This window comes from Pristiophorus japonicus, chromosome 4 (assembly GCF_044704955.1).
Source record: "Pristiophorus japonicus isolate sPriJap1 chromosome 4, sPriJap1.hap1, whole genome shotgun sequence".
Classification (NCBI taxonomy): domain Eukaryota; kingdom Metazoa; phylum Chordata; class Chondrichthyes; family Pristiophoridae; genus Pristiophorus; species Pristiophorus japonicus.
In genome coordinates this window covers 266,620,123-266,640,046 of record NC_091980.1, presented here as the reverse complement: position 1 = coordinate 266,640,046, position 19,924 = coordinate 266,620,123, and the positions used below count along the sequence as shown (strand labels likewise).

The 19,924-nt window shown below is 41.8% G+C and overlaps 1 protein-coding gene across 7 annotated transcripts in view; it reads left to right on the top strand.

The window, feature by feature from the left end:
* LOC139263395 (TOG array regulator of axonemal microtubules protein 1) overlaps nt 1-19,924 on the top strand; it is a 175,165-nt gene that overhangs the window by 105,655 nt on the left and 49,586 nt on the right. For 5 of the 7 annotated variants that reach the window (XM_070879430.1, XM_070879427.1, XM_070879424.1 and 2 more), the window contains 6 exons: nt 1,032-1,129; nt 5,352-5,528; nt 13,448-13,546; nt 13,854-14,032; nt 15,460-15,631; nt 18,521-18,658. In XM_070879430.1, coding sequence (XP_070735531.1) covers nt 1,032-1,129; nt 5,352-5,528; nt 13,448-13,546; nt 13,854-14,032; nt 15,460-15,631; nt 18,521-18,658 — 863 coding nt within the window. The remainder of the gene's footprint in view (nt 1-1,031; nt 1,130-5,351; nt 5,529-13,447; nt 13,547-13,853; nt 14,033-15,459; nt 15,632-18,520; nt 18,659-19,924) is intronic. The other 2 variants (XM_070879425.1, XM_070879426.1) reach the window with 2 other exon arrangements.

Below are 19,924 nucleotides of genomic sequence, written 5' to 3'. Positions count from 1 at the left end.
CCAAGCAGTTTTTTTTTCGTCGTCGTGCACTGCGAGCCAAATTTTAGGCAAATGTGCCTTTTCGAGTCTTGCACGACGGCAGTCCGCTCCCCAACGATACTTAAAAACCACCGACGCAAGACTAAGTTCCTGGTTCATATCGGCAAAAGAACGGGCACAAGTTTGGGGAATTTCCAGCCCATGGAGTTTAAACTGAAGGTCCCAGCACATTTAGCAATACAGATTTGCTTTATTTCCAGCAACAGCTTTTTCTCCACCTTAGAATTCCCCCCCGCTCTTAATGTTGTTGACTCACGCAAGGGTACAATTCCCACAAAAGCCACTGGCCATTCATGCCCAACTAGGCAACCTGAGCCTGAACAGTGGGTGTCAGCAAGCAATTTGACTGTGGCGAGGATAACAGTCAATACTATTCTGTTCCCACCAGCTGTCCACACACATTCACTGTGCAGCAGGACTATTTAGATAACGAGCCAGAGTGGGAAACCTGGCTGGATTTTCCCCCTCCCTTTCCCAGGGCAATGAAGTCAATTGTATTAGCCCCTACCACCACTCCAGCTGAATTGAGCTAATTTAGTAAAGACCAGCAATGAAACCATCACCATCTTCCTAGTCTGTGTTTCAGTTTCAATTCACCAAACAAGTGGATGCTACAGCAGTAGCTTAATGGACCTTACTGTGGTCTGCACATCCAGTCTTTCTATTGATATTTGCTTTATTTTTATTTTTACTTTTGCTTTATATCCTCATCTTCATTTTTTAAATTTATTTACCCTCTAGCTTTCTTTATTTGATAATTTTCTCCATCTTGAGCTTTGCAGAACTTTCTTGCCAGTTCATTGTGAAAACACTATCGTTGCAGTGGTAATGTGATTACTAAAAGCTATATTTAAATGATTTTAAACTAGCACCAATAATTTTATTAGCTATAGGTACTAGGTTTAACTGAATATCTCTTTGATATATATCTTAAAACTTTTGCATTGATCTTTCAAACTCCTTGATGTACTGGTTTATTGTGGTTTCAATAGGTCTGATGGTTGTTCCCAATTAGGATCCAAATCACGTCAATGTCGAATACCATCAGGAAAGGCCAGGCCATCTCCAGTGGAATACAACCCCATCTCGGGTACCACTTTTTAAAATGAATTATTTGTTTACTTAAGAAATTACAAGGCAAGCCAGAGGTGTGATGTAGGTTTTAAAATGTAATTATTGTACCACTTCAAGCATGCTTGTAGGTGACTCAGAAAACTGTATCATATTGCAGCATGTATTCACCTGCACAGTCTTTAGAAACATGAGCCCTGATTTTTAACCTAATCCATCTGTTTGGTTCAGGTACCCGTTTTATATCCTGCCCGATTTTACGCTCCATCGAAGTTAATGAAACGTAAAATCAGGCAGGTGTAAAACTGGCACCCAACTCAAACTTCCGCTGTTTCTGCCACATGGGTTAGGTTACAATTGGGACTTTGGTTTCAATAGTGTTTTGGGATGTGTGTTTATTCATCTTGTATTATTTTCATTTCTCTTGCCAATTTTATTTCCTTCCTCCCCACATGCATTGGAAGTCTTCCCTCGTTCACCTGATTGGCCATTCTTCACAGACACTGCAAAGTGTGTGTTGGTAATCTATTAGTTTCTAGAGAGCATCACATCTTTTCATGTGTTCTCGTGCTTCCTCCTCATTTATTTTCCTCTGCTACAGGAACCACTGGATTGTCACCAGAGGCAGGAACCTTGGCAATGAAGCCTTTTATATATAGCACCCTTAAGTACTGCCCTGGCAGATTTTGGCTAATTCAGTACAAAATAGGAATCACATCTTGACATCGTTTGGGTTTGTATGGCTTAGTGCTACCTCAGGCAGAGCTTTTATCCACTAGACTATTGCAGTCCCTTATCAAATGCTTATCCCTGTAGCTGAGGATCGGGATGTTTATGGAGCCTCCTCCTCCTGTTAGTTGCTTAACTGTCCACTACCATTCATGACTGGATGTGGCAGGGTGCAGTTCTTTAACTTGATGCATTGGTTGTGGGATAGTTTTGCTTTGTCTCTACCATGCTGCTTTCCCTGTTCAGCAAGCATGTAGCCCTATTTTGTAGCTTCACCAGGTTAGCACATGGATTTCAGATATGCTTGGTGCTGTTGGGTCATAAGGTCACAGATTGTGAAGATATGTAATTCTGCTGCCAATGGCCCAAAGCATCGCATGGATGGCCAGTTTTGAACTGCTAGATGTTTTTATTTATCCTGCCTAGCGAGCTAGTAGTGCCGCACAATCCGATGGAAAGTGGGAAGATGAGACTTGGTCTATCCAAGAACTGTGCAGTGATCACTCCTACCAATGCCATCATGGATTGATGCATCTGTGACGGGTAGATGGTCGTGGTCAAGTAGATTATTCCCTCGTGCTGGTTCTCTCACCACCTGATGGGAGTCCAATCTGGCAGCTATGCCCTTTAGGACTAGGCCAGTTTGGTCAGTACTATTGAGCCACTCTTGGTAATGGACATTGTCCCCCACCCAAGGTACTTTCTGTGCCTGTGCTACCCACAATAAGTTCTCCAAGTGTTTTTTAATATGGAGGGGTACAGATTCATTAGCTGAGCAAGAGTGGTAGATGGTAATCAGCAGTTTCTTTGCCCATGCTTAACCTGAAGCCATGAAACTTCAAGGAATTTGGAGTCAATGTTGAGTACTCCCAGGTTCACTCCCACCTGACTATATATTATAAGAACATTAGAAATAGGAGCAGTCCCCTCGAGCCTGCTCTGCCATTCAATAAGATCATGGCTGATCTGGTCATGGATTGAGCTCCACTTCCCTGCCCGCTCCCCATAACCCTTTATTCCCTTATCGCTCAAATATCTGTCCATCTCCGCCTTAAATATATTCAATGACCCAGCCTCCACAGCTCTCTGGGGCAGAGAATTCCACAGATTTACAACCCTCTGAGAGAAGAAATTTCTCCTCATCTCAGTTTTAAATGGGCGGCCCCTTATACTAAGACTATGTCCCCTAGTTTTAGTTTCCCCTTTGAATGGAAATATCCTCTCTGCATCCACCTTGTCAAGCCCCCTCATTATCTTACATGTTTTGATAAGATCACCTCTCATTCTTCTGAACTCCAATGTGTATAGGCCCAATCTACTCAACCTATCTTCATAAGTCAACCACCTCATCTCTGGAATCAGCCTAGTGAACCTTCTCTGAACAGCCGCCAATGCAAATATGTCCTTCCTTAAATACGGAGACCAAAACTATACGCAGTACTCCAGGTGTGGCCTTACCAATACCCTGTACAGTTGTAGCAGGACTTCTTTGCTTTAATACTCCCCCTTGCAATAAGGCCAACATTCCATTTGCTTTCCTGATTACTTGCTGTACCTGCATACTAACTTTTTCATGCGCAAGAACCCCCAGGTCTCTGTACTGCAGCACTTTGCAATTTTTCTCCATTTAAATTATAATTTGCTTTTCTATTATTTCTGCCAAAGTGGATAACCTCACATTTTGCCACATTACACTCCATCTGCCAAATTTTTGCGCACTCATTTAACCTGTCTATATCCCTTTGCAGATTTTTTTGTGTCCTCCTCACAATTTGCTTTCCCACCCATCTTTGTATCATCAGCAATATTGCCTCAGGTGGGTCTGTACTGCTCATGGGAACATTGGCTGATGAGTAGGATTCTCTGAGTATGACTGTCAGGCTGTTGTTTAACTAGTTTGTGGAGTAGCTCTCCCAACTTTGGTGCCAATTCCCAGATGTTGGTGAGGAGAACTTTGTAGGGTCAACTGGGTTGGATGTGCTTTCATTGTGTCTTGAGTCGATGCGTAGGTTGCAGCGAAGTGGTCTTTTTGGATTTCTTCTTTTTCTTCTTCTTGTCGGTTTGATAAAACTAAGTGACTTGCTAGGTCACTTCAGTGGGCAGTTGTGTGAGACTGGATTTGCATATAGGTAAGACCGATTTCCTTCCCTAAAGAACATTAGTGAACCAGTTGAATTTTCCAACAATCTGACTGCTTCATGGTTACTTTTTATTTACTGAAACCAGCTTTCCAGATTTTTTAACTGAATTCAAATTCTCAAACTGGTGGGATTTGAATTCACATTGTCTAAATCATTAGCCCAGGCCTCTGGATTACTAGTCCAGTAATGTAACCACTATACTACTTCTACATTAAATTGAATCTGTCGCTTGTCTACTCATTCTACTAACCTGTATATGTTCCCCAAGTCTTTTGCAGTCGTCTCTCTGTGCTAAACCTCCTACTTTTGTGGGATCAGCTGTTAGATTGGAGACACTACATTACATGTAACAGGATACTACCAATTGAGATGGACTGCAGATCAATGTTCCCCTTAAGCTGCGCGGCCACACAACGCTTTGGGCATTCCATGCAGCTGGCTTTTCAGCAGGAAAAACCACGCATACACGGTATTTTGAATGGGTCGCGCGGCCCCTTAAAAAGGATGCACACCCAAAGTGGGAACATTGCTGCAGATCAGATAGATTGGAGGAGAATGAAGTGGTTAATTGTGTTGAAAGGCAGAGGAGAGGTAGATTTGACTTAACCAAACTTTACTGGGGAGGCGGAGGCAAAATACTTTCACAGTTGTATGTGATTCAATTCCTGAGTGAAGTACCTCCAAAACTGCAGACAAACTCAAATTTGTCTTATTCCTATATTATAGAAAGTGGTAAACCAAATTATTCTAAACCTGGTCGAAATGTGTTTTTGAAGTCTTCCTAGTCATAATTCATCACTAATTTAGCTGAATTAAAAACCAACATAGACCAGACCCAGCGAGGAACAGGCAAATTCTGATGTATAAACTGTGAGCGGACCTGACTAAATCCAACCACCCAAAATGTTCCCTCCATGGTTTCTTGAGATTCCTATGGTATTTGCTTTATTTTTTATAAAAGTATATCCTTTGTATTTGCATTTTAATACACATGCAACAGAAAATGTAAATACAAACCTATAAGATTTAATAAATATAAATCTATAAATATTAAACAGTATACGGTATATGATATTTGGTGTTATTTCGAGCAGTGTTCTTGGGACTTGATACTAGGTCTGGTTACCAGAGTGCCTCCTATTGGTTCTTCCCCACAATGCACCCCTATGGTTAGCTTCTGATCTGCACAGTGTGTAAGTAAAAGGAGCGAAGGAAGGGTCACGATATTCTGAGGGGCTTGTGAATATGTTGCACCTTGACCATGAAATATGGCATTTGTAAGAAAGCGGAAAAAATCCTTTTTATAAAAAAGAGGGACTGAAAATAACATAAAATGCTGCCTGCACTAATGACTATTTTTTTTTAAAACAGGAGTAACTTTTCATGATAGAACAACTTCTGACGTGAGTATTGTTGGTCAACGCATGACTTATGGAAATGGTATCCCAGATTCTGAAGAGGAGAAACAAAATGAAGTGCCTCACTCTATCTCTAAATTTCAATCCAAAGAGCAGCAAAAAAATATAACTAGTAATAAATCCACAAGAGGTTAGTATAGTTATTTATGCAAGATATTTTTCATATAGATCTACAGATGCATAATTTTTCATTATACATTATTGATACATAAATTAAATATCGTATCACTTAGCTATATATAGTACAAATGGTGCTTTTATTTTGCAAATGGTTGTCAGTAATTGTAATAGTTAATTAACATTTTTTATACATGATTATTATAACTCATAAAAATGACATTCATCTTTGCTTTAACAATACCATCCTTATTCACAATATTGCTGTTAAGTGTGTGCATTTTGGATTCTGGGAATAGTTGAAAAATTTGTTTGAAAACCATTTTAAACTGTGGCTTTGTGATAGTGTTATGTGGAGCCAAGCATACAATATTAATTTGGGATGTAATTGTATTACGTAATCACTAATGAAGTAGTACTCGGTAAAATAATGGGACTAAAGGTGGACAAGTCCCCTGGACTTGATAGCTTACATCCTAAGATCTTGAGAGAGGTGGCTGTCGAGATAGTGGATGCATTGGTTGTAATCTACCAAAATTCCTTGGATTCTGGGGTGGTCCCAGCAGATTGGAAAATCGCAAATGTAATGCCCCATTTTTTTTTTAAAAAAGGAGGCAGACAAAAAGCAGGAAACTATAGACCAGTTAGCCTAAAATCTGTCGTTGGGAAAATACTGGAGTCCATTATTAAGGAAGCAGTAGCGGGACATTTGGAAAAGCATAATTCAATCAAGCAGAGTCAGCATGGTTTTTTGACAAATTTGCTGGAGTTCTTTGAGGATGTAATGAGCAGGGTGGATAAGAGGGAGCCAGTGGATGTGGTGTTTTTGGATTTCCAGAAGGCATTCGATAAGGTGCTACATAAAAGGTTACTGCACAAGATAAAAGTTCACGGGGTTGGAGGTAATATAGAGGATTGGCTAACTAACAGAAAACAGAGAGTCGGGATAAATGGTCCTTTTCCGGTTGGCAAACAGTGACTAGTGGGGTGCCGCAGGGATCGGTGCTGGGTCTTCAACTATTTACAATCTATATTAATGGCTTGGATAAAGGGACCGAGAGTATTGTAGCCAAGTTTGCTGATGATACAAAGATGGATGGTAAAGCAAATTGTGAGGAGGGATATAGACAGGCTAAGTGAGTGGGCAAAAATTTGGCAGATAGAGTATAATGTGGGAAAATGTGAGGTATCCACTTTGGCAGAAAAAATAGAAAAGCAAATTATAATTTAAATGGAGAAAAATTACAAAGTGCTGCAGTACAGAGGGACCACAAAATACACACAAGTTAGTATGCAGGTGCAGTAAATAATCAGGAAGGAAAATAGAATGTTGGCCTTTATTGCAAGGGGGATAGAGTATAAAAGCAGAGGAGTCCTGCTACAACTGTACAGGGTATTGGTGAGACCACACCTAGGGCTCAAGTTTCAGCCTGAGTTGCTCCTTTTTCTTGGAGCAATTAGTTTAGAATGGAGCATCTTAGAAATTGCAATTCTCGGCATTTAGTTTGTTCCAGTTCTAGTGAGTTAGAACAGTTTCATTGTAGAACAGATTTTTCTTTACAAAAGGGGGCGTATCCAGCCACTTACGCCTGTTTTGCAAGATTAGGCAGTAAAAACTTACTCCAAACTAACTTAGAATAGAGTACGTGTAGATTTTTGTACGCTCAGAAGGTTACAAATCGAGCGTAGGGAACGAGGGGCAGGGGGGGGAGTAATTAAATTTTACAAGCATTTAACAGTCTCACTTCTACAAATAAAGAGCAATCCTGAATAATAAATGATAAATAAAGCAAATAATTAAAAAATTAAATTTTCCTATCTGTCTGAAGCAGCAGCAGCAGCACAGCAGCCTCCCGAGCTGCAAAGTTATTTTTATAGGGCGTTCGGCCAGGAGACAGGGGCGGGACACAGTTCGTTCGGGCCACACACCGGCAGCACAGCAGCCTCCCGAGCTGTGCAGTGATTTGGGCCATTCGGCCAGGAGACGGGCGGGACATGGTTCGATCGGGCTATACACCGGCAGCACAGCAGCCTCCAGAGCTGCAAAGTTATTTTAATAGGCTGCAGGCCATTTGGCCAGGAGACAGGGGAGGCGTGCAAAGTACTGGGAGGGAGAGCCAGCCAGCCAGCAAGTTTAAACATAAAATTTGTAATTCAAGTATGGGTGCTGCATTATCAACACCATAGATTATGCAATGGTTCGCCATCAATTCACTGCATAGGAGAGAATTGATTCGAGCTCACCGCACCAGGAACGTCATAGCCCGTAGGCTGATGGGCAGGAAATCTTACCCACGTCGGCAATATCGAGCCAGGCGTTCGTACCTGGACATGAGCGAGGCTGATTGTGTCAAAAGGCTGCGTTTCCGCAGAGAAGTTGTCGTTGAGATCTGTGATATGCTGAGAGCAGATTTGCAGCCCAGAAGCAGAACGCCGACTGCCTTGTCTATAGAAGTGAAGGTAACAACTGCACTTGCCTTCTATGCCTCGGGATTGTTTCAAGCTACAACTGGAGATGTGTACGCCATCGCTCAACATGTAATACATGCCTGCGTTTACCAGGTCACGGCTGCATGTATGCGCGGAGGAATGGCTTCATCAAGTTCCAAATGATTGCACAAGCAATGCATGACAGGGCTGTGGGATTCTCCAGGATTGCTGGCTTTCCAAAGGTACAGGGCTGCATTGATTGTACCCACATCGCCTTGTGAGCAACTGTGAAGGATTCCGAGCAGTACAGGAATAGAAAAGGTTTCCACTCCATTAATGTGCAGCCAGTGTGTGACGACAATCAACGCATCATGTCATCATGTCCTGGCAGCACCCATGATGCGGTCATCCTACGCGACAGCGTTATATCTGACATGTTTGAGCAGCAGCCAGAAGGGCAGAGCTGGCTATTGGGAGACAAAGTGTACGGCCTGACCACCTGGCTCATGACGCCCCTATGCGTAACATGGACGGAAGCTGACCATCAATACAACATGGCGCACATTGCGACGCGCAGCATCATAGAGAAGACTATTGGCATCTTGAAACAGCATTTCCGATGCCTGGACCATTCCGGAGGCCACTTGCAATACTCTTCTCAGATTGTCGGTCACTTCACTGTTGTGTGCTGCATGCTGCATAACTTAGCCATCATGAGGCAGCAGGAGCTGGTAGTGGAACCAGAAGACCCACATGAGGGGCCAGTGCCTGAAGATAGTAATTTGGAAGAGCAGGATGAGGATGATGAAGACAATCAGGAAAGCATGCAAGTGCCTGGTGCCGGAGCACAAGGTTGGAGGAGGGCGGTCCATCGTGCTCCTTTAACGATTGCTCGAGCCCTACGCCAGCAGTTCATCCGTGAACGCTTCAATTACTGATGCCTGAGGGCTCTGCGACAACTGTTGCAGATTTTTTGGAGTTGTTCTTATGTTGTGTTGTGTTAATGGAACATGATTCAGTTTTAATGAAAAAATATTTTATTGAAAAGTTAACATTAGTGTAATAAAATATTTGTTGTATCCCACTTTACTTTTTAAAATGACTCTTTAAGATCACTTATAAACTTGTAAAGTTACAAAACAATTTCAATGTGAAAAATCTTACATTCTTAAGATCATTAAAACTTCAAGATCACTTTTTAGGTGCAAAATTAAAAAAGTTACGTGAGAGCATTTACACTATAAGATCACTTAAAAACCCTAAGATCACTTATAAGTTGTAAAGTTACAAAACTTATAAAACAATTTCAATTTGAAAAACGTTACTACAGTTACATCAAGAACAAAAGCAGCAAAGAAAGGCTGCAACCATCTCTCATCCACATCTCGGTGAGTGTTCACTTCTTCATGGGGGTGTCACTTGATTGGCCGAGCTGTGTGCCCTTATTGCAGCAGCTACCTCACCCAGGCCCTCCCTGATGGCCTGTGCCGTCACTTGCAGGCCCTCCCAGATGGCCTGTGCCGTCGATTGCACTCCCTCGGACATTTCTTCCCTCATTTCCCGTGTCATTACTGCTATTTCTCCCGTCAGTACTGTCACCTCTTCACCCACTGTACTGACGCTGCCCACGAGTGATCGGGTAAGCTCATTGGTCTCCACACCCAATGCCACAATCTGTTGCACGCTGCATCTCAGGAGAGTGTGTCTCCAATCTCCTTCTCCTCTGCCTGGGTCTGCCTCGCGGCACTACTACACTGGGAGCCGCGGGCTGGGACGGTGGAACGCTCGGTGTTCCAAAAGGCAGCACTAGAGTGGGAGCTGTGGGCTGGGATGGTGCGAGCCTGGGTCTTGCATCCGGCACCACTCGAGTGCGAGCCATGGGCTGGGATGGTGGGTCAGTGGGTGTAAACTGCTCCATTATATCAGCAGCACCAGTGGGACCCGCAATGTCGGAATCAAAACCATGGAAGGTGGAACCAGAACCTCTGCAAGGGGTTGAAACTCTGATGCCCGTTAATGTGGGCTCATAAATATTAAGTTGGAAGGTCTCCCCTGAAGACATTTCAGTCATCGCCGCCTGCAGCCAGTCTGGATCGTCAGCATCTGGTTCTTCTGGTTCTTGTTCTGGATCTTTAGGGTTGGCATCATCATCATCATCTTCTGCAAAATATATCAGAACAGTCAAATGTTTAGCAGCAGAGGAGGGGGCAGGATGGGTGGCATGAGTGCTTTCACACATAGCAGGCCAGGCAGCAGGTTGATTTGAAGGGCCACGATGCATTTTCAGGACTTGCCCTCTTCCTCGCGTGCGGGCCCAGTTTCTGCTGTACTGATTGCTTTTCTCCATGTACGACTCATCATATCAGCTACCCTCTGTTCCAAGGATGTCAGTGGATGCAAATTTGGCGGGCCACCTCCTGTTCGAATTCTTTCCCTTTTGTTGTTGGCCAATTTCTTCTGCAAAGATTAAAATATAACTTTTTACAGAATGCGTCTTTCTGCAGGGTAGGACATACAGATAGTCATATTTACAATTACGATTCCATTAAAATATGAAAATATTACTTACACTGCCTACTTGACCAAGGTCATGCCATTTCTTTTTATACTGGCTTCCAGATCTAATGGTATGCACTGCGCAGTAATCTTCTGCAACTTGGTTCCAGCGTTTCTTCATTTCTTTGGGTGGCACTTTTATTGCTGTTGCTGGTATCCAACTCCTGCCATCTCTGCTCAATTACGTTAACTAATATCTCCACTTCCTCATGCAAGAAATTCTTTGTTTTTGGTGGACGTTGTTCCATTGCTGTATTGAATTGACATTCCGATTTTTCAAAACACACAGTCCTTATTTTGTATGCACCTATACAGCACTTGTTCTGGAAGTTTAGCAGCAAAAAGCAGCACTCACTGATTTCAGCAGGTGATTTCTTAAACAGTGCTGCTAAAAGCACTCCTTCAGACACAAAAAATCACAAATTCACTCACAAGCCTTTCCACAGCTCCACAAAACAAATCAGCACTTTTCCTCATTTACCTTTAAAAATGGCCGAGTGCCAATATTTGTCTCTCACTGCACATGCGCGCACACTCCAGCGCGCATGTGCAGGGCTGCCGGCACAACATCATCTTCTCCGACCTAGCCCCGCCCCCCTGCAGTCTCACAATCGGCGCCACGCTTTGGCCCCGTCCCCCCGCAGATCTCTACACGCCGCGTCGAGCTGGAAGGAAGCTGCTACGAATTGGAGAATTGCTCCGTAAGTTTTTGACGCGCTTTTGAGCATGGAAATCAAGCGTGGCTCTCCGGGCCACGCCATTCTAGGCGCGGCCCGAAACTTGAGCCCCTAGAGTACTGCGTACAGTTTTGGTCTCGTATTTAAGGAAGGATATACTTGCATCGAAGGCTGTTCAGAGAAGGTTCACTAGGTTGATTCTGGAGATGAGGGGGTTGACTTATGAAAATAGGTTGAGTAGGTTGGGCCTGTACACATTGGAGTTCAGAAGAATGAAAGGTGATCTTATCGAAACATATAAGATAATAATGAGGGGGCTCAACAAGGTGGATGCAGAGAGGATATTTCCACTCATAGGGGAAACTAAAATGAGGGGACATAGTCTCAGAATAAGGGGCTGCCCATTTAAAACTGAGATGAGGAGGAATTTCCTATGAGGTTTGTAAATCTATGGAATTCTCTGCCCCAGAGAGCTGTGGAGGCTGGGTCATTGAATATATTTAAGGTGGAGATAGACAGATATTTGAGCGATAAGGGAATAAAGGGTTATGGGAAGTGGGCAGGGAAATGGAGCTGAGTCCATGACCAGATCAGCCATGATCTTATTAAATGGCGGAGCAGGCTCGAGGGACCAGGTGGCCTACTCCTGCTCCTATTTCTTATGTTCTTGTGTTCTAAGTAATTGTTGCCCATTTAAAAAAATGTAATCTGTTTTTCAAACTGTGGTGAGATTTCTATTGCTAAGACATCTTCTGTGCTTATAGGCTGCATTGTGATCACATCAAGTCAAAATTGTACAATTGTATGAAGAATGTATTGTGTTCTGAATATTTGTATTTGTACATCAAGATGCTGCCGATCATACAGTTGAAATTGTAAATTAGATGAAGCTAAATAAAATGATGAATGACTAACTTATGGATGAGTTCAGTAGAAGAAAATGCAATCATTTCCTTTTGAAAATGATTTAGAATTCTATATAAACATTGTAGAATGTGCAAAAAGTACTAACTTGAAATGAAGTCATGCTAATTATTTTCCATGGGAGGAATTGCAGCTGATTTCACAATTAAACTGCCTATGGTAAATAATAGTTCATAGATGAACATGATTTTGGATTACAGCTTGTTTTATGATAAAACATCTGAGAATATTCACTCAATTCCAATACTGCTGCTATAAAAGAAGTATTATCAATTACTGCTTATTGTCAGATATTTAAATTCATTTAATCTCTCAAAGAATTTAATATTCCTAAAGGTTATCTTTACCCTTTAAAATCTGTAAATTGAAATTTCGTCACTTTTGCTTGTTGCAGTGTTAAATTTTGGATATGCACAAGATATTCTCTTGAGTTCAGTGTCACCAGTCACTCCTGTAAGCAGAACTTGCATCCTCTAAAATACCTTTCCTACCCAAAATCTAGTCAAACGATAACATAGCTTTTTCTTTCATTGGGAGCATTTTCTTTCATTGGGTGTACTTGATATTATGATCTCGGATGTGTGTGTATTGGGTTCAGATATTGGGCTGCCGCCTTCTGGAAGGCAGCCCAATAAGCTCTCTAGTTAGACAAAATCAATTGTAAACCAACAAACTGGCTTATTTTACGTAAAAACATTAATGAACAGAATAGTATTTTAACATGAAGTTTTATCTATTTCCTATCGCTCATTGTAACATCAGAAATAATAAATTATGACAAACTTTACCCTTGATATGAACCTATCTCAGTTTGCTAGTCGGTATCATTGACTATCTTTAGAAAAATGAATATTCTCCTCCTTTCACTGACTGTTCGAAACTCAGTTCTGCTGCAGACCCTTTACAGAGAGAAAAAGGAAGCCAAAAGCTTAATAAGCCTCTGCCCCACCCTGAGCTCGCTCTCTCCTAAGGATTAGTTGGATGAGCTGCCAATCAAAACTACTAAATAAGGAGTCTTCTCTTTCCCCAATCCCCCACCCCCTCCTCCACCACCACTCCTAAATCTCAGTATGAGAGCTTTGAGACCTGCATTAAGTGTTTAGCCAGAGACCCTGGTGTGCTGAATGAATGGAAGCCCATCTCACATTGCAGGTGCAAATAATTTTAGAAGACGGTCCCATTATCTGAATCTTTTGGCTGTTTGTGGGATTTTGAGTGCAAATTGGCTGCCGAGATTCCCTACATTACAACAGTGACTGCACTTTGGGACATCCTACAGTTGTGAAAGATGCTATATAAATGCAAGTTCTTTCTTTTGTTTTAAACCAACTAATAACTGTTTTAGGACTGACAGGATCTACTTTCAGTATGCAGCAGATGAACAACCATGATATCAATTCTGGAAATGGGCTCTCTGAGGACTCTGTAGTTATTGTAGGAAAAGGTAGGTTTATTGAGCAGTTTTTCATTTTCATGTTCTCCGAATGCAATATTGAAAAATCTCTGAATTCTATTCAATGAAAGTGCTGCATTGTCGGAGCTATACAAGACCGCCCAGATTGTCAATAATTAGGATGCTATAATTCTATGAAAATTCTTCCATAGTTCATTTTTTGACTCGTATTGGATTATTTTTGAGTTGGTATTTATAAATTGGTGAAATTGGAATTTAGTTGTTGTACTGACATGCATTGCAATTTTCAAAATAAGATAGCTCTTTGCCAATTTTTTTTCTGCTTCCTTTTCATAAGGAGTCTTTGGAAGTCCCCAGTCAGTTCAGTTAACTTACAGCCAAGCCATAATCCCGTCTCTTGATAGTGGGGATGATACATGTGACCTAAAGACAATGGATCCTCCTTCAGGAATATATGGAAGGGCTGTACATCAAAGTAGCCAAGCTGGCTTTGATGCTCCAGAGAATGAAAGAGAGGTAACTGTTACAATAGCATTTGACAGATGGGAGGTGATCAAGTTTCAAATAAAAGGGTTGGAATACAAGCAAAGTATTACATTGTCATTATGGTGTCAAGAAGTGAACACTTCTGATCTGTTCATGTACAGTAATACACTTCACTATGTTAAAATATAATACTTTTATGCTTGCACTCATCAAGCATTCTCAGTTTAGATTTGATGCAGAGCTAAATGACCTTAACTGCTGCCTGATTAATTTGTCAATAACTTCAATCTCAGAGCAGTCATTCTGTATGAGCCAAGTTTGTGGCCTTGCTATTTACAATTCAGTGAGTCAAATTATGAGCTTTTTATCTTGTAGAATCATGTCCACAAGGAACTTATTGTGACTAAAATGTATTTATTTTACAATTGTAATATAGTCAATAGAATGAGAACTTTTATCCTATCAGTGCTTAATAGATTTAAATTCAGGTTTCGGCGATGCTGGTCTTTGAATAAAAACTCTTTGTTTATAAATAGTGTAAATGTAATACTGTACTCTGCCCAAATACCCCAAAGATGAGAATTATGATGATCTTCCTGTGACTGAAAAGTAATGGATTTTGAAACTGAAGTGATGCATTATCTTTTGCAAGGAGTATCAGCTTGACTGTTCACATTCTTACCTATAAGTCAGAAGGTTGTGGGTTCAGGCCCAATGGCAAGACTTCACATAATCTACTCTGATACTTTTGTAAAGTACTGAAGGATTGTTGTCTGAGGTACTGTCCTTTGGTTGAAACATTAAATTGGGACTCCATCTATGTGGTCTAGTGGATGTTAAAACAAAAAAAAATTCAGCACCCTTGGTGCCCTCGTCAATATTTGTCTCAATAAACACCACCAAAAACAGAATAGCTGATCAGTCATTGCGATTTGGGGACCTAGCTGTGCACAAAATAGCTGCTGCATTTACCCACCTAACAACAACTGCAATCCAAAGCAATTGATTATACGAGAAGACTTTGGGACATTTCTGAGCCATGATATGAGGTACAATAAGTGTCAGCCGTGGCTCGGGTACGACTCTCACCTCTGAGTCAGAAGCTCAAGAGACTTGAGCACATAATCCAGGCGCACACATCAGTGCAGTACCGAGGGAGTGCTGCACTCTTCCCCCTCAGGTAGATGTAAAATATCCCACACCCCTATTTCGAAGAAGAGTTGGGTGTTCTCCCCAGTGTCCTGGCCAATATTTATCCCTCAACCAACATTACTAAAAACAGATTATCTTGTCATTATCACATTGTTGTTTGTGAGACCTTGCTGTGCGCAAATTGCAGTGTTTACATTACAACAGTGACTACACTTCAAAAGTACTTAATTGTCCTGAGGCTGTGAAAGACGCTATATAAATGCAAGTTTATTTTTTCTATATAATGCATATTCTTTCTTTAAAAGATCGCCATGTCAAAATCAGCTCGGGATAAAATGAAGCAAAGGAAACAGGAAGGAGTTCAACAGTGTCATTCAGAGGAACAAGGAGACCATAATCACAATGATCATGTAAAGAAGGATGAACGATTACACGAAAGGCTAAGGAACATAGATCCAGACAAAACAAGACCAAACAGTAAGATTACTGTATAGACCAAATGTAAATTATGGCCTTTTGTTTTCTCATTTTGTATAGGAAAATCTTGTGTACGAGTATGTTTTTAATCATTAGTTTGCCAGCACCTCCAAGGAATTCTATGCTCTGTGCTGCCTAGTTTATTGAGATTTCACCTTTTACATTGTGACACTAATATAAATAACCAGTACTGAGTTAAATACCACTCAGGAATAGTATTGCAATTAATCTTGCTCTCCCTATCTTCCTTTTTTTCCCCTTCCTCTTCTAACTCATAGTATATTATTTTCTGTGAGCGTGACCATTGTGCATTATCCCATCTTGACCTCTCATTGCCCAACTGAGTGGGACTGCCTTCACTTGGTTCCACTTTTACCTATCCAATCACAGACACAGCGGGGTCATTTTAAAAATGGAAAAATCGGAGACCCGGCCTGACCCCAACCTGCCTGGTTTTCAAAGTGGGTCCGGCATCCCGCCTGGTTTTCACAGTGGGTCCAGTATTAAAATATTTTAATGCAGCTGTTTGCCTCAAATTTAGCCAGAGTTTTAGTTTTAACGCCTGCAGGCCAGGTTTCCCAGGGCTCGGGAAACCCGACAGCTGAAAGGAGGTGAGAAGGGCTGGATCCTTCAGGTGAGTATCTTTGCAGCACTGCTTGTGGGCCAGGCCCAATGCCACAGACCTGCCTGCCCGACAGCCAGCCTCTCAATCTGCCTGGCTGCAGGCTGGGAAACGGAGTCAAAAAGATTTGGCAGGATCTCTGGGAAACCCATACTCCTGAGTGTCCCCCACACCCTCCCCTCCGCTTCCTCCCTGGCTCCTCATAAATATCGGGGTCAGCATCTCAAACAATGGCTTCTCTTCTCACTCCTGCAGTGTACCCACCAGAATTCCCGTGACTCTATCCTTGGGCCCCCTCATCTAAAATCTGCCCTTTGTCCATAGATGTAGGGACAGTTTCCACATGTAAATCAATGCCACCTAGCTATACCCCTCTGATAGAGTATTCAAACAGGCTCATTTAGACAGACTGTGAAAATTCACAGACCCCCAAGTCAAGGCTGCTACATGCAGTTCGGCATGTTGCATTAACTCATCAATCAACTTGACATTTTCGGACCTTGGGTAGCGAGCCAGTAAAACGTTAAAAGACTTTCAATTGAGCCAATAAGGTCAAAGAAGGCGAGTTCTTTTCTGTAAATTGATCCGAGATCTAACATCCTCCACTACCTCTGTACTGTCCGACTGCTTGCCTGACATCGTCTTGGACGAGTCTTTACTTGCTCCAGATAAACATTGGAAGACCAAACACATCATCTTAAGCCCTGCCTTAGACTCCAGAACCTCACCACAGACTCCATCTCTTTTCCTGGCTGCTGTCTTAGATCGAACCTGACTTCTCACGATTTCAGCATTTTGTTCAATACCGAGCTGAGTTTCAGACACCATATCCTCTGAGGACATAGTTCCACCTCTAACATTGCCTGCATCTGCCCTGACCTCAGCCTATCTTGCTGCTGAAACCTTCATGCATGACTGTCACCTCCTGACCTGATCACTCCAATGATCACCTGGTTAGCATCCAATCTTGCCTTAACTTTATGTTTAACTAAAACTCTGCTCTTCATTTTCTATCCTTCGCTATACCCCGCTAGCCCATCGCTCCCATCCCCAATGTAGAACATTAGCTCCTGGTCCCCCAGTGCCTTCTATACCTCTGATACTTCTTCCAGCCCTACAACAGCTCCTCCATTCCCGAACTCTCTGCTCCTCTGACTCTGGCCTCTTGTACATCACCACCCCCCTTTGCCTCACCATTGATGGCTGTGCCTCCAGCTGCCTAGATTCCACGCTCTGGAATTTTCTTTCTAAATCCCTCTGCTTTTACCCTCCAATTCCTCCTTTAAAACCATCGCTTCTTTGACCAAACTTTTGGTCGCCCCTCCTAATCTTTCCTTCTTTGGCTCAACGCCCATTTTCCTCTGAACTCTGGGGCATTTTTCTACATTAAAGGTGGTATATTGCAAGTTGTTGATTCTGGAAGTGGCTCCCACAACATCCAAAATTGGTGTTTGTAGAAAATTGGCTCTAAAGATGGTTTTTCAGCAACCAAGGCTCAGGACATAGAGAATTAACCTGATTGTGTCTTTAAATTGACTATCAATCTTTTAATTTTTTCCCCTTCAGCATGACATTGGACACTCCTTTTACACAATGAGGTCATTCTTTGGCCCAGCGATGTGATTGTTGACAAATAGGTCTCATTGGCATCATCCTAGGGGTTAATAATTCATTAAGTCTATTGCAAAATTCTACTTGTTTAATTTATTTTAAATTCCTCCTTACTACCAATAGTACAGATGATCATGTTGAGGTGCTGGCTAACTAAGTCTTTCCAAACATTAACTTGAAAACATTTAATATTTTGAATAAACTTTATAAGCAGTTTCAGGTGGGATTGTTCCCTTTGTGCAATACACTTTTGTTTATGAACATTGGTTATCTTCTCAATAATGTATAAATGGTTTGTTAAGAGATCTTCCACATTCTGGACCTCATCAACTGTGGAAAGGAAGGAAATTGGCAAAGAAATATCTTGTCACAATGTAAACTTCACCAGCATGGTCTGTTAACCAGGAAGAACCACAGTATGGAGATTCTAGCCACGATTGAAATTTTTGTTTTTTTCGGGGAGGGTTTTTGATACAGTTCTTACAATTTCATATTAATGAAATGAACATTGATTGTGCTCTTACCTGGTTTCAATTTTGTATATTTTTTGAAAATCAGAACTGATATTAGAGGAGTTGAATGGTGATTTGTAAGTTTCTAAATTCAAAGAATTTATAACTTAAAATTTTAACTTAAGACAGTATTTGTCTTTTTAGGTTTGAGCATTAGCGGTGATGTTTTTCTTAAGTTGAAAACTGATTCTTCACCTGTAGAAACAGCCACTCTTAGTCCATCGCAATTCAAACACAGTACAAGTATGAGGAAAAATCGAACTTCCAGCTCACCAAATTCTGGTAAGGAGTAGCTATTAAATCTAAAGTTAGAATTGAGGCCTAAAAGGGAGTATTTGATGGAATGTGAAACCTCCAGCCAAGCCCAGTTTGTGTTACTGAGTTGTAGAAGTGGCACTGTGCTTTAATGTGAAGGAACCCAGAACTGTTTCATTTATACAGTTACTGCTTCATATTTGTCACTCATAAGCCATCAGAAAAGGCCCAGCAAGAACTACTGCCCAGCAAATCTCCACAAAACCCTTGCGCCCAGTAAAAGCAGGAGTAGGACCTGCTTTTACCAGCATAAGAGTTAATATAAATCTTACATTAAAAATGTAAAAATAAAAAACCGTGCACAAACATTTAGGGCTAGAAATTCTGTAGCGCCCCAGTCGGGGCGTTAACTTTTGAAAAGTAGCGGCAAGCGCTAATGATTCTCTCCTGTTGGGAAATTCAATTTTAGTGCTCCAAGAGCGAAGTGGAGCACTAAATCAAACGTTAACCACTTCTTTTAGGGCTCTAAAGTCAGAGTGGTGCGGTAGCGGTAGAGCGTTGAACAATTTGCAATGCATTGCTAACGGCATCAGAGGCTGATTCCCTTGTTTAAATGGAAGGGCCCAGTGATGGTGCACACCCTACGTTGCAAGGCAACCTGCGTGACGACCATTACACACCCAAACACACTCTCAAAGTGGAGGGCTTGGACATCTTGCAGCAATGAAACATCAAAAACTTTGAGCAGGCACCAGACTGGTGCAAATAATGATGGTTGGCCTACCTGAAAACCATTCCCTTTAATTCGTGCATGCCAAGCGGCCAGCCTCGTTGATAACACCTCTTCTTCCTGCTGTTGTTCGCGCCCGACGATACAGCATGGGGCAGGAGGCAATTTCACATTTGGGGAGCAGCTGTGCACTTTATGACATTACAGTCTGCAAGGTGCTAGGGGCCCAGGCAGTAAGAGTTAGCACCAGCGCTAAACCGGCACTGAAGTTCCCGGGTGTCACTGCAGTCACCACGTCCAGCCGTTAATCCTTAAGCGCCCTTCCCAGGCGCTAACGGGAAGCACTAAGCAGACAAATTTCTCCCACTTATAATTAATATAAATTTTGGCCCGGATTAAAATGTTTACAATTATTTTTCAAAAAATGTGCTTTATTAAAAGGACTTTTATTTAAATTTGAAAATGGGAGCATTTATTTTTATTCCAGTTGTATCAATTACTTAATTATTTAATGATTCCTCATGCTTTTGGGGAATCCGTTCATAAATGAAATCTCCATTAAC